This window comes from Arvicanthis niloticus, chromosome 5, assembly GCF_011762505.2.
Source record: "Arvicanthis niloticus isolate mArvNil1 chromosome 5, mArvNil1.pat.X, whole genome shotgun sequence".
In the NCBI taxonomy this organism is placed as follows: Eukaryota; Metazoa; Chordata; class Mammalia; order Rodentia; family Muridae; genus Arvicanthis; species Arvicanthis niloticus.
The window spans coordinates 101,299,660-101,313,943 of NC_047662.1; the positions used below are offsets into that span (position 1 = coordinate 101,299,660).

A 14,284-nucleotide genomic window follows, 5' to 3' on the forward strand; every position below is an offset into this window, starting at 1 on the left:
GTTCAGGCCTGCCAAGTTGAAGCACAGTTTTAAAAGAAAATCCATTAGAAGCATATAATCAATGGTTTTTATGTGCTCACAAGGTTATGTAATTATCCCTATAATCAGTCCATCAACTCGGAAGAAACTGGACCCTGTAGCTTCTAGAGGTTCACTAGTCTCCTTGTTTGAGAAAGGGCCTTGCAGAGCTAAAAACTGGCTTTGAACTCTGGATCCTCCTGTCTCTCCATTCTAAGGTGCTGGAATTGCAGTCCTATGCCTGTGCTCTCCCCCCAACTCCATTATCCTGTTTCCTGTCTGTATTTGCCTGCTGTGGGCATAAATGAGATCCTTTAACAGGCACCTTTTCTTGACTAAAGTCTTTTAGGTCAATCTTTTTAAAGGTTGAAGTAAGGCCAGGTGTGATAACACAAACCTTTAATTAATCTTAGCACCAAGGAGACAGAGGCAAGATATCCCTCTGAGTTCCAGGATAGCCCAGTCTGTAAGATAAGTTCCAGGATAGCCTGGTCTGTAAGGTGAATTCCAGGCCAACCAGGGCTACATAGTGAGACCTTGTCACCATAAAAACAAATTTAAGATAGCTTTTCTTTTGTTGTTTTATAGCAGGGTTTCATTATATAACTCATAATACCCTGGAACTCCTGGTTGCCCTTCCTTACCATCCTGAGTGCTAGATTACAGGGACGTACTATCATGACTACAAAAGTCACCGTTTAGAAGTAAACATTTTAAAGAGGTCGGAGGGCGGGGGCTGGAGAGATGATTCAGCAGTCAAGATCACTGATTGCTCTCCCAGAGGTCCTGAGTTCAATTCCCAGCAACTACAATCATTTCACGGCCATTTCTATAATGGGACCTAATGCCCTCTTCTGGCATGCACACAAAAGACATGTGATACATACATAAATACATTAAATAAATCTTCAAAAATGAGTGTATATTTCCAGCAGACAATAGTCAGGAGCTGGAGCTGCCACACAGGAAAGGCTGCTGGGTCTTCATAGCAAGTTCTAGACACCAGGGACTACAGAGTGTACAAAGTGGTCTGAAGATCAGAACTATCAATTCTGGAATAGTTCACCCCTCAAAGAGACTATCTGATAAGCATTCTCCTCTTACCATAGCAGTCTAGCCAAAACAGCCAGCCTCTGGATCCGTTAGACTGTCCAAGGTAGTGGATCTCAACCTCCTTAATGCTGTGACCCTTTAATCCAGCTCCTCATGCTGTGCTGATCCCCCAACCATAAAATTATTTTCATTGCTACCTCATAACTGTAATTTTGCTACTGTTATGAATCATAAGTTAAATATCTGTGTTTCTGATGGTCTCAGGGAAACTCTGTGAAAGAGTTGTTTGACCTACCAAAAGGGTCGCGACCCACAAGTTGAAAACCATTGCTCCAAAGCAGAGTAATAGTTTCCCTTCTCAGGCTTCTAAATATAAGCATGTGAACATGCATGCGCGCGCGCGTGCACACACACACACACACACACACACACACACACACACACACACACACACTTGGGAACTTGCTATGTAGACCAAGCTAGGAATTGAACTCTTAAAGATAGGCCTGCCTCTGTCTATGGAATATTAGGATCAAATGTGCATGCCCACCCCCACCCCCAGCCTTGAGCAGGCCAGAAACACCCTCATAATGATGTTAATCCTTGAGGACTTATATTTAATCAATTAAAAAATGTACATGTGACTTGACATTTAGTTGCAACTGCTTTAACAGGAGAAGCAACTAAAAGTGTAATTAGTTATTGGGTACATTATTTTTCTATGCTTGCTGTTTGTTCCATATCAGATTAAGACAAGGCAGATAATAGAACTGGCTATTGCCGTCAGGCATTTGAGATGTTTTGTTGACAATTTAATATTACCCATATTACTGGGATTCCTTATAATCCTCAAGGACAAGGTATTGTGAAACAGGAATTGCTTGCCCCCTCTTCTCTCTCTTGCTTCCCCTCTATCCCCTCACCCCTTTTCCTTCCACCTCTCTCCATGTGCCCATGGCTGGCCTCTTCTCTACTTCTCTCTCTCTCTCTCTCTCTCTCTCTCTCTCTCTCTCTCTCTCTCTTCCTTTCTCTGCCTCTACTACCCTCATAACTCCCCTCTCCATGCCCTGAATAAACTCTATTCTATACTATACTGTCATGTGGCTGGTCCCTCAGGGGGCGGGACGCCTCAGCAAAGGCCCACTGAGATATCCCCTTCTCCCATACCTCACTACACCCCCATAGAACATATTCTATATCTCTTTATCTTTTTATAAACACATCAATGTACATAATTATTTAAAGCAAAACTTAATCAAACAAAAAAAGATTGCCATACAAGCTGGGCATGGTTGTGATCCCAGCAGCTGGGAGGTTGAGGTGGTTTCCTCGTGAGCTCATAGAGACCCTGTCTCAAAAGCAAAGCATAAATCAAAGACCCGCTAGTCCATCTTGTGAAGTTACCTGTAGCCTGGGCTGGCCTCCACCTAGTTTTATAGCCAGTGATGGTCTTGAACTCCTGATACTTTGTCCTGTTCTTGAGTGTTGGGATTACAGACCTCCAACACAACACTGACTAACATTTGCTGAACATAGGTCTCCGAGCCTCTGCGTCTGTGTAACACCTGTCATTGTCTCTGATTCAGCCATCCTAGTGGATGGAAAGTGCTTTAGTTTTACATTTTCTTGGGGACTTGTGGAATATCTGTCCTGTGCATATTAGAGAAATGTCCATCCAGATCCTATGCCTATTCTTTTTTTCTTCTGCCACTGCCAGGTGTGGTGGTAAACACCTTTCATTTGAGAACTCTGGAGGCAGAGGCAGGTGGATCTCTGTGAATTTAAGGCCAGAGTGGTCTACCTAGAGAGTTCCAGGACAGTCCAGGGGTTTGTGAGACCTTGATTCAAAATAATAAATAAATCAGTGAGACCTTGTTTCAAAAAATCAAAAGAAAACAAACAACAAACACCCAAGAACTCTACCACCGAACTGCACACACATTTGATTTTTCTTAGGAACAGATATCTTTCTCTTTGGAGAAAGAGATTTTTAAAAAAGATTTATTTATTTTCTTTACATGACTACCCTGTAGCTGTCTTCAGCCATACCAGAAGAGGGAGGGTATCAGATCCCATTACAGATGGTTGTGAGCCACCATGTGGTTGCTGGGAATTGAACTGAGGACCTCTGGAAGAGCAGTCAGTGCTCTTAACCACTGAGTCAGCTCTCCAGCCCCAAGAGACTTATTTATTATTGTTTTTGTTTGCTTTGTGGCTTTCAGGGTCTCATGTGGTCAAGGCTGGCCTTGAATTGTTGATCCTTTTGCCTCAGGTTACTAGGCCTATCACTCTGCCGCAATCAGAGGCATGCACCACCACCCCCAATTTAAAGAAGAGGGCCTTGAATCAGATCCCATAGTATTGGAGTTAGTAGTAAACCAGCATGTAGGTGCTCGGAATCTATAGCCTCCACAAGAGCAGCAGATGCTCTCACCTGCTGAGTCATTTCTCCAGCCATTTAATAAATTAATTCTCATGAACAACAAGAAAGAAAAGTGAGGGGGCTGGAGAGATGGCTCAGTGGTTAAGAGCACTGGCTGCTCTTCCAGGGGTCCCATGTTTAATTCCCAGCAACCATATAGTGGCTCATAGCCAACTAGAATTAGAAATGGTTTCCCTTTCTCATATGCAGCATACATGTAGGCAGAAGAACACTGTAAATAAATGACTTTTAAAAAAAAAAAAATGAAAAAAATGAGCAATAAAAATGTTGAGCTTTGCTGGGTGTGGCTGAGGCGGTGCGTACCTTTAATTCCAGAAATCTGAAAGCAGAGTCAGGCTGTTCTCTGTTGAGTTTAAAGTCAGCCTGGTCTACAGAGGGAGTTCCAGGACATCAGGGGTACACAGAGAAACCCTCTTTGGAAAAGTTAAAGAAAGCAACAACAAAACAACCCCCACCCCCCACCCCCCAAAAAAAAGAAAAGAAAAAACGAACAGCAAACCCTCATTGCCTGCTGGAGAAGATGGTGCCCACCTGTAATTCTAGCACTTGAGTGGTTGAGGCAGGAGGATTACCACCAGATGGAGGTTGCAATACCAGTACCATGCCAGCCAGGATTACATAGTGAAACTCTCAAAAATACCATCTGGATGTACAGATGGCTCAGGGTTAAAAGTACATAGTGCTCGTGCAGGCCAGGCCTGTGTTCAAGTTCGGTTCCCAATACCCTCATGTCAGGCGGCTCAGGACTGAAATTCAAGTCCAGGGCATTGGACACCTCTGACCACCTGCCGTCACTCACATGTACCTACTCACAGACAGATGCATAAATGTAATTTAAAAACAGAAATAAGCCTTCAAAAACGATAACAACAAAGCAAAAGCAAATCTTGTTAAATCCGTGAAGGTGATTTCTTGTTTTCTAAGCTTTTTATTTGGGGCGCTTGTCTTTTGTGAATTGTTTTTGAGTTGATGCTACATACAAAGTGTTAAGTACTTTTTTTTTCTCCTTCCTTTTTGCGTAGGAATGTCTGATTCCCCGGGTTTTTTGCTCAAAGAGAAAGGATAAGATTACCAAAGGCTTCAGTCTCCTGTCCTTAGCTTTCCGGAGACATATTCCGGGGTTGGGATGCGGGTGATGAGGAATCTTTTCTTGGGCGTTCTCTACAGTACTACAACTCCCAGCAGACACCGCGCGGTCCGTCTTCCAGCCACGGAGGGTGGAACCTAGGCTGCCGTTGGTTCTTAGGCAGAGGGCAGCCAGAGACTGGAGCCAAGACCCGGTCCTCCTAAACTAGCCTCAATACTCTGCCCCCCACGGAGGGCCCGCAAACCCAGCACTTGGTCCCGGGCATGTGGCTAGCCTCTTGTGTACCTACCTCGTTGTTCCGGGTTTCTTTTCAGTTTCCCGCGGAACCGTCTCTTGAAGACAACCAACCGCGGCCGAGAGTGTTGCAGCCTGGCCAACCACAGGCGCGGTGGCAGTGGCGGGGACCAAGTGTTGGGTTTCTGGCCAGGGAAAGCCAGCCGGGCCGCGACCCGACCCGACCCGAAGGGCGCCCGGCGGTGTGCAGAAGTGGCTTCTTGCGGTTAGGGTGAAGACACTGGTGGGACCAGCCTCCACTCATCAGAAGACCACTTCGGGTAACGGTGATCTACCTCGGCGACAATGTCCAGCCAGATCACCCCAGCCCTCCCCAAAACATTTTCCAATAGCCTGGACCTGTGGAGGGAGAAGAATGACCAGCTCGTTAGACAAGCTAAGGTAATATGGGACTCTCACCTTGTATCCTCAAGGTCCCCCAAAGCGATTATGCAGTGATCTCACCCCAGTCTAGGGAAAGGAGCAGAACTTGACCTCTGTCCTTAGAAACAGAAGTGACAGGAATGTGTCCGTCCCTTGTCTCTGCTACGAGAGAGAAGGACTGATTCTTAATGCCTCCCTACCTAATTTCAGCAGCTGACTAGGGATTCTCGTCCGTCTCTGAGGCGACAGCAGTCGACCCAAGACACACTGGAAGGGTTTAGGGAGCTCCTCCTCACTCTGCAAGGTAAGAAAGACCTTACAGGAGGCTCAGTTCCCCTCCTCAGCATCCAAAGATCAGCTTCTCTTCTGGGGTTCTGGAATTGAGGTGATTCTGGGGGTTATGGAGTCCTGTGTATCCTGTGTAAAGCACAGAAGAGACTGGTTAGGATTGTCTTTCAGTAGCTTAATTCCTTTTTGTTTTACAACACACACACACACACACACACACACACAGAGAGAGAGAGAGAGAGAGAGAGAGAGAGAGAGAGAGAGAGAGAGAGAGAAACATTTGAAGAGGTGATATTTATATTTTCAGGAGATTTAGAGAACTTCCCGTCCTTTCCAAAGTTGTCTGAGCAAAAAATGAATTCTTTATTGAAGCCTTGGTTTGAGTGGGGTTGGTCTCTGGGTTGGAAACCATTTGAGCTGTGTGCCATGGGACAGACTGTGAGTCCAGTAATCTTGCTCCAGGACTCCCTGCTGCTGTTCCTGCTCTTCCGTTGGAGCTGACTGTCATCTGTAATTATATAATCCTGAAGGCTAGCCTAGCCCAGGGTTTCACTGAAGACCTTACCCAAGATCTTCAAAGGGGCCTAGAAAGAGGTAAGGTCCCCTCTGCTCCTGGTAGTTTCAGTTTGGATTTAGGGATGAGGCTGGGGCTGAGAGGAACATCTGTCCACCGAGACAGATGTCTTTTTCTAATCTCCTTTATGTTCCTCAGACTAGGCAGGTGTATTATTGTAATTTTGGGCTCTTTCAGAAAGGAAAACCCAGAGAGTGTGGGGAGATGAGAGATGGATGTGTGTGTATGTGTGTTTGTGCTCTACAGTGTTGGAGGCCCAGCATCACCTGGAGCCCGAGTCACAGCAGGGACTCCAGGAGCTGTGGCACTCTGTCATCTCTGCCTCCTCCCTTCTGCTGGAGCTGCTGCCTGCCTTACACTGCCTGGCCAGCCTTCAAGCTGTCCTCTGGATGAGTACCGACCGCCTGGGGGACCTGACCTTGCTGTTACAAACCCTAAATGGCAGCCAGGTAACTGGGAAAGTGAAAATGACCCCCCCCCCCCACTTTGTCCCCAAATCTTCTAGGGCTTCGGACATGCTAATCAAGCACTCTACCTTTTCCACTTTCCCTTCCTGCCCATCTTCCTGTTTTTAAATGTCATTTTATGTGTTTCGACTTGAATATATATATGTGTACCATGTTTGTGCCTGGTACCCGTGGAAGTCAGAAGAGGAGGTTGGAGCCTCTGGAACTGGAGTTACAGAGCTACCATATTGTGAGCTCTCATGTAGATGCTAGGAACCAAAGTTAGGTCCTCTGTATGAATAAGTGCTCTTAACCACAGACATTTCTCTAGTCTCCCTCCACGACACACACACACACACACACACACACACACACACACACTTTCTTTTTTTTTTAACCAGGATGGCTTCAAACTCACAAAGACCCACCTACCTCCATCTCCTAAGTGCTGGGATTAGAGGTGTGTACCATCATGCCAGGCCTCCCACTTTGATTTGGAGACAGGCTCATACTGTGTACCCAGGCTGCAAACTAACTGCAGTCCTCCTGGCGCCGCCTCTCCAGTGCTGAGATACATGTGTGAACCACCACACCCAGTCCTCAACTCTTTTTACTTTGAAACATAGTTCTATTTGAAGATAGAAACTTAACAAGTTGTCCAGTCTAGTGTAGCCTTGAATTCACTCTGTAACTAAGGTTCAAGATTTTGAACCTACAGTCCTTTTGCCTCAGCATCTATAATATGAATCACTAGGATAACACACCTACACCATTAGTCTCTGCTTATAGCATCATTATATTCTGGGAAGGCTGCTGTCATGGTTGTCAACAAACAAAACAAAAAACACACATACACACAAACTCAAAATAACAACACCACCCCCAACCAACCAACCAACCAATCAAAAAAGCCCAACAGGCTTTCTGAGTGACCTTGCTCTGGTTAGCTCCTCATTGGGGGATTTTCTTGGGGGCAATGTTTAAAATAGCTTAAAGAATCCAAGTAAGGGCAAACCTCTTAGGACTGTGCTAACACTACCTTCCAGCCTCCGTCTTCTCATAGGAACTCACACATGTTCTTTGTCCCAAGTCCACCAGGGCATACGAGTGACAGGGGGCTCCAGTTAGCACCTTTGAGCAGGTTTTCTTCCTGCTGATATCATTGCACCACAGTTGTCTTTCTCTCATGATTGGGGAACAGTGATTAGAAGAACTCTTGGGCTCAAAGATGGGGTGGATTAGACAAGCAAGAAAGGGGATGCTTACAGGGTTGGAGCCTCTTGACTGTCTTTCTCTCTCCAGACTGAGACCTCTGAGGATCTGCTACTATTGCTAAAATCCTGGAGTCCTCCAGCTGAGAAGTCACGTGCCCCACTGATTCTGCAGGATGTTGAGAGTTTGAGGGATGTCCTTCTGACAGCATTTGCCTGCCGCCAAGGTCTAGCATCCGGAATCATCCCTTCTTACTTTAAGGGGTCCTTGGTCTTATGCTCTCTGTACCTCCATGGAGATTCTCTGTGTTCTTGTTTCTCATCATACTTCCTGCCTTATAAGCTTTTTTTCTAAGCCTGTGCCATGATTGCCCCCCCAGGCTTCCAGGAGCTAATCACAGGGAGCCTAGACCATGCACAGAGCAGCCTACATGAAGCAGCCTCAGGTCTGTGTCCGCCGTCTGTGTTAGTCCAGGTGTACACAGCACTGGGGATGTGTCTCCGTAAAATGGTAAAGATAAAGCCCTAAGAATTGGGGGAAACCATGGGCATCATGCTTTGTGAGGGTGGTTGAGGCTTGTCTCTTTCTGTTCACATAGGGAAATCCACAGAGAGCACTGTTGTACTTGACTGAAGCCCTGAAAGTGGGAACAACCTGTGCCCTTCCACTTCTGGAGGCTTCCAGAATATATAGGCAACTAGGAGACACAGCAGCAGAGCTGGAGAGTCTGGAGCTGCTGGTTGAGGTGAGGAGCATCCAGGTGGAGACACCTTGTGGAGGACTGCTGAGGTGCTTGTGTTGTGCTGAGTCAAGACAGGAGTATACAGACACATGCGGTTCACAAAGATTTCAATTTTTCCTATTCTTTTTTAGGCCTTGAGTGCCACCCATGGCTCTGAAACATCCAAACGTCTCATTGAAGTAGAATTGCTACTTCCACAACCTGACCCAGCCTCTCCTCTTCACTGTGGCACACAGAGCCAGGCCAAGCACCTGCTAGCAAGTCGATGCCTACAGATGGGGAGGTGAGATCAATGCCCTGCTCACCTGAGCCCCCCTTCCCAGTTCTGAACTTCCACTGGACACATGATTCTTTTTCTCTCTAAAATTTTATTTATTTTTGACATATGTGGTGTGTGGTGGTGGGGCAGGAGGAACCTCCCATTCTGCTGTTTTGGGGTATGTAGAAGCCAGAGGTCGACATTAGGTGTCTTTTTCTACTGCTGTTTCCTATATTTTTTGAGACAGGGTCTTGCAGTGAACTTGGAGCACAGTAGTTTTGGCTAGACTGACTGGCCATTGAAACCTTGTGATTTGCCTGACTCTGACTCCTCCCTTACCCCAAATGTTGTATTTAAAAATGTGTATTGCTTAGGCCTGGAGAGATGGCTCAGCAGTTAAGAGCACTGACTAGTCTTCCTGAGTTCAATTCTCATCAACCACATGGTGGCTCACAACCATCTGTAATGGGATTTGGTGCCCTCTTCTGGTGTGTCTGAAGACAGCTACAGTGTGCTCACAAATACAATAAACATAACTTTTTTTTTTTTTTTTTTTTAAATAGCTGCCCACTAGTGGTGGTGCTGGCGCATGCCTTTAATCCCAGAGCTCGGGAGACAGGGACAGGCTGATCTCTGAATTGGAGGCCAGCCTGATCTACAGAGCAATGCAGGACAGCCAAGGCTACCAGAGAAACTCTGTCTTGAGAACCAAAAACCAAAGGCAACCAACCAAAAGCAAAATGTGTATTGCTGTACTGGGGTTTTTTTTCAAAGATACCAGAGCTCTAAACTCAGGTCATCATGGTTATATAACAAGTACTTGATACAGCTAACCATGTTCCCAGCCCCCATTCTTCTCTGGTATGATTGAATAAAGCGTTGGCAAGATGCAGGTCCTCACTATTAGCCTCCTGCCTTACAGCAGGACCTGAAGTGGAGTCCTCACCCAGACAGTAACCTCTTCTCTTTGAAATGTGGAAGTGTCCTTCCCCATCCATTCTGAAATTCGATAGACCTGCACTAACCAAGGTTGGAGCTCCCAGACCTTGCTGTCCACCTTACACGTCAGAGCTCAGGCCTCTCTCCATCAGCTAAGAGAATATTCTCATTGGAACCTTTTTGGGGAGCCAGGGGCCTTGGCGAAGCTCACAGGCTGACTGACTCTCCAGGGCAGAAGACGCTGTGGAACATTACTTGGACCTGCTGGCAATGTTGCTGGATGGCTCAGAGCCAAGGGTAGGTGTGTGTCTAGGGCTCTGTGCCCTTAGGTGGGAGGGTAGGGATCACCCCTGCCCCCTTACTTGGTCTTGCTGGGGAACTAGTTCTCTCTGCTTGGTACTGGGGCCATGGGTAAAGAGCTCAGGGATGGTGACTCATGCCACTTCAAGACACTGTACCCTTCTCCCACCCCAGTTCTCCCCACCCACCACCTCTCTAGGGTCCTGTATGCCAGAGTTGTGTCTGGAGGCAGCAGCAGCGCTGATTCAGGCAGGCCGGGCCTCGGATGCTTTGACTGTGTGTGAGGAGCTACTTAGCCGTACCTCGTCTCTGCTCCCCAAGATGTCCTCCTTGTGGGAAAATGCCAGAAGAAGAACCAAAGAACTGCCATATTGCCCAATCTGGGTCTCTGCCACCCACCTGCTTCAGGGCCAGGCCTGGTCACAACTAAAGGCTCAAAAAGAGGCACTTAGTGAATTTAGCCAGTGAGTCCAGGACCTGGGTTGGTTTACTTTATTCTTAGAGGCTACCTTAATTTCTAAGCGGTTCTTTATGCCTTTATTTATATCCCTCCTCAGGTGCCTTGAACTGCTCTTTCGGGCTCTGCCTGAGGACAGAGAGCAAGGTGATTTGATTTTCTTTTTCTTTTTCTTTCTTTTTTTTTTTTTTAACCGGGTCTAATATAGACCAGAATGGCCTCAAGGTTACTATTTTAGTAGAAGATGATTTTGGATTCCTGTCCTCCTCCTCTTCCTACCTAAGAGCTGGCAATATAAGTGTTTGCCACCGTGCCTGACTCTAACTTAAATTGTCAGTTTTTCTTAACTCCTAAAAAGTGTTGTCTGTGGGTTCCCTTTCCATTGTACTCCATTCCATCAGACTGGGAGACAGTATATTAGTACATACTAACTATCCATTACTCCCAGTAGGGGATCTCTGAATTTGAGGCCATTCTGATTTACTTAGTGAATCTGAGTCAACCAGGGCTAAAAAAAAAAAATGGGGAGGACATGAGGAGAATGGGGACTGGGGGTTTGGTGACTGTGTCTGGGATGATGGGTAAGATACTTGTTGACTCGGGTGGTGGTCTCTAGGGGCAGGCTCCAACTGTGAGCAGAAGTGTAGGTCTGAAGTGGCACTGAAACAGCTTCGAGTGGCTGCTCTGATTAGTCGTGGACTGGAATGGGGAGCCAGTGGCCAGGATACCAAAGCCTTAAGTGACTTCCTCCTCAGTGTGCAGATATGCCCAGGTATGTACACTTGCATGACATTGGCTGTGTACAGGAGGTCCAAGTACAGTATGTACTTAGACAGAAGTGTAAAGATGGCATTCCCAGATAGGAGGAAGGGATAGGGTTGTATTGTATATACCCAGGAGGTACCATGTGTGCATATACAAGCAAGCATGTATGCAAGGCTCCTGACAGCTCCCTGGTCTCCCTACTGTCCTCAGACACAAAGATCTGGACTATGTGGAGATGGGTTTTATAGGAACAGGGCCAGTTGAACACTTTGTACTAGGCAGGCAATGGCTTCTGGGAGAGGTTGGCTATAAATAATCTAGTTCTGGTTTCATGTGTGTGTGTAGAGAAGATACTTCCTCTCTCTTAGTTTTTTTTTTTTTTTTAAATGATGCCTCAGGTCCTATCAGGTTCTAAGTCTTTGTACCTTGGGGTGGGGCTCTAGGCAATAGAGATGGTTCCTTTTACCTGCTTCAGACTCTGAAAAGATTGGATCGGAAGAATGAGGCCACTGCTTTCTGGCGGGAGGCCCAAAGTCTACTACCACAGGAAGAAGCTGCCGGGTGAGCTGAGTGCAGCTGGCTTGGGGCTGAGGGGGAGCTGGAGTCCTGTGGGTCAGAGACCTAGTGAGTGCTGAAGCACAGAAGGAAGAAAGGATGTGAACTCTGTCCTTCACTCTCAGCCATCATCATTCTTGTTTTTCAGGTCTCTTCCACTGTATTTAGAAACCTGTTTGAACTGGATCCATCCCCCTAATTGTGAAGCCTTCCTTGAGGAGTTTGGGACAACGGTGTTGGAGTCTTGTGACCTTTAGCTTTTTTGTTTTTTTGAACTTTGGCTTCTGTGGACTCTCTCCTTGGGGAGGGTTTTGGTTTGGTTTTTTTGTTGTTATTGTTTTGTGTTTTTCTGCCTTATCCTCTTTGGAGAATGGCTAGAACTGATTGTTTCTAAGTAACTCCTTCACTCCTAAGGCTGGTCCTGTGAACCTTGATCTACTTATAGCCAGTCTAGTTCCAGAATGGTTCCACGAACAAATCACTGTCTGCTCGTGGCACTTTTTTTCCTTCCTTCCTTCCTTCCTCCCTGTCTTCTTTCCTTTTTTTCTCTCTTGTGTGTGTTGAGTAAAATCTTCTATTTATGTCTTAACTGCTCACTACACATAGTTGAGTGGGAAAGAAGGCTCACAGCAAACTAGCTGGGTATTGGCTGTTTAAGATACTCTATTTCCAACAGCCATCTTCTGTCTGTTTTCCTTGTCTCCCTAACTCTCTGCTTCCCTCCCACTGTCTTTTTGGTAGGTTGGATTCTAGAGACTAAACTGCAGTTCCTCCCATAAATCCCCACTCCCTACCCTTTACCCACCCCACAATCTACCATAAGAGCTTGAGGTATGAGTCAGAAGAAAAGGCTACATTAATCCTTCTGGGGAAGCAGTGGCTTAGTCCTTTTTAAGTTACTATTAAAATTTTGAATTGCTTATTTTAAGTTGTATGTGTGTGTGTGTGTGTGCCCTTGGAGGACAGAAGTGTTGAGCTATAGATACAAGCAGTTGTGAACCACCTGACATGGGTACTGGGAATCCAACCTATGTTCTCTGGAAGAGCAATTACATGCTCTTAACCGGAGTCATCTCTAGCTATGTTATCTAAAAGCACAGCTAAAAGCCCCAGGAATCTGTGCTAGGTGACAGGGAACAAAGTTAGGTCTGGAGAGTGATCTTGACAGTTCTCCAAAGGAAGAGTGGTACTTAAGAAGGTGGGGACATGTGGTACCCAGCTTTAATCCCAGCACTTGGAAGGCAGAGGCAGGTGCTCTACATAGTAAGTTCCAGGACAAGCCTGGTCTACATAATAAGTTCCAGGACAGCCAGGGCAATATAGAGAGGCCCTGCCTCAAAAAAATTAAAACAAAATGGGGTTGGAGGGTGGTGAGATGTTTCTCAGAATAACTACATCAGTAGAAACATCTCTCAGGTCAGTCTGTGTGGGTAGGAGGTGAAGGGTCAATTGAGTCAGGATGCTACCCAGAGCCAAGTGACCAAATTGTCTTTTGGGGCACAAGGACCTTAAATCACAGCATACGGTTGATTTTCTTGCTCTTGGGCACTATTGCCTTTCTGCGTGTTCTGCAGTTGTCCTTGACTTCCTTGAACCTCAGTGCTCTCCCTCCCCAGATAATATTTATACTGTATGGTAAGGAGTATATACTCCCAAACCCTGAGAAATTGCAAAATCTGCATGATTAGAAGACAGTGCAATGGCAATAGAGTGGATTAAGAGCTGGGGTGTTGATTCAGAACTAGGGTCTAGAGAAGAGGGGGTGGGGTAGGGCTAGGTTTTTGGTTTTTTTTTTTTCTTTTTTTCTTTTCTTTTCTTTCTTTCTTTCTTTTTTTTTTTGTAGACTGGAGTCTAGCTATGCAGCATTAGCTAGCTTCAAACTTTTTAAAAAAATACTTATTTCATGTATATGAGTACACTGTAGCTGTCTTCAGACACACCAGAAGAGGGCATCAAATCTTATTACAGATGGTTGTAAGCCACCATGTGGTTGCTGGGAATTGAACTCGAGGCCTCTAGAAGAGCAGTCAGTGCTTTTAACCTCTGAGCCATCTCCCCAAGCTTCAAACTTTCAATCTGTCTTTAGCCTCTGGAGTTCTGGGATCTAGGGTGTGTACCGCCATACCCAGTTGTTTTTACATGTTGGCTGGAACTGTTTTTTATAGGTCAGGCTGACTTAAAACTCACAGAGAGCCGCCTGCCTCCCAAGTGCTGACATTAAAAGCATGTACCACCACACTGCTTTTAAAATTTGAGATACTGTCTGAGACGAGAATTATAGGTATGTGCCACTACGCCGACCTGGTTTTGTTTTTCAGAAAAGCTTTTGTATCCTGGGTTGATCTCCATCTAATACTCCTTTTGCCTCAGCTTCCCAACTGCTAAAAGTACAGACCTAGCCCATCAACCACGCCCTTCGTTAGTGTCAGTGTTTTAAAGGAGCACGAAGGATTTTAGTATGGTGGAGTAAGAGGATCCCTAGGATTGGC

The 14,284-nt window shown here is 46.0% G+C and overlaps 1 protein-coding gene across 4 annotated transcripts; it reads left to right on the forward strand.

Annotated features, from left to right (window-relative positions):
• Positions 1 to 4,719: 4,719 nt before the first annotated feature.
• Positions 4,720 to 12,723, forward strand: Fancg (FA complementation group G). 4 transcript variants are annotated; one of them, XM_034501643.1, is made up of 14 exons: positions 4,720 to 5,276; positions 5,469 to 5,562; positions 6,009 to 6,140; positions 6,367 to 6,569; positions 7,869 to 8,004; positions 8,158 to 8,288; positions 8,377 to 8,523; positions 8,652 to 8,803; positions 9,949 to 10,015; positions 10,193 to 10,482; positions 10,576 to 10,622; positions 11,092 to 11,247; positions 11,684 to 11,801; positions 11,944 to 12,723. In XM_034501643.1, exons 1-14 carry the CDS (start codon positions 5,181 to 5,183, stop codon positions 12,050 to 12,052), a joined length of 1,878 nt encoding a protein of 625 aa, XP_034357534.1. In that variant the 5' UTR covers positions 4,720 to 5,180; the 3' UTR covers positions 12,053 to 12,723. The 4 variants fall into 4 exon arrangements, 3 of the variants coding, with proteins under 3 accessions (XP_034357534.1, XP_076791249.1, XP_076791250.1); XR_013110710.1 differs by having other exon boundaries at positions 5,047 to 5,276; positions 11,716 to 11,801; positions 11,944 to 12,085; XM_076935134.1 differs by having other exon boundaries at positions 5,047 to 5,276; positions 5,472 to 5,562; positions 11,944 to 12,197.
• The last annotated feature ends 1,561 nt before the right edge of the window (positions 12,724 to 14,284 follow it).

Bases quoted from the DNA above. Each gene is read 5' to 3' on its own strand.
- Fancg (XM_034501643.1), top strand. From the start codon at position 5,181: ATGTCCAGCCAGATCACCCCAGCCCTCCCCAAAACATTTTCCAATAGC. The intron at 8,524-8,651 runs GTGAGGAGCATC...ATTCTTTTTTAG, and splicing joins GTCTGGAGCTGCTGGTTGAG to GCCTTGAGTGCCACCCATGG. The intron at 10,623-11,091 runs GTGATTTGATTT...GGTGGTCTCTAG, and splicing joins GCCTGAGGACAGAGAGCAAG to GGGCAGGCTCCAACTGTGAG.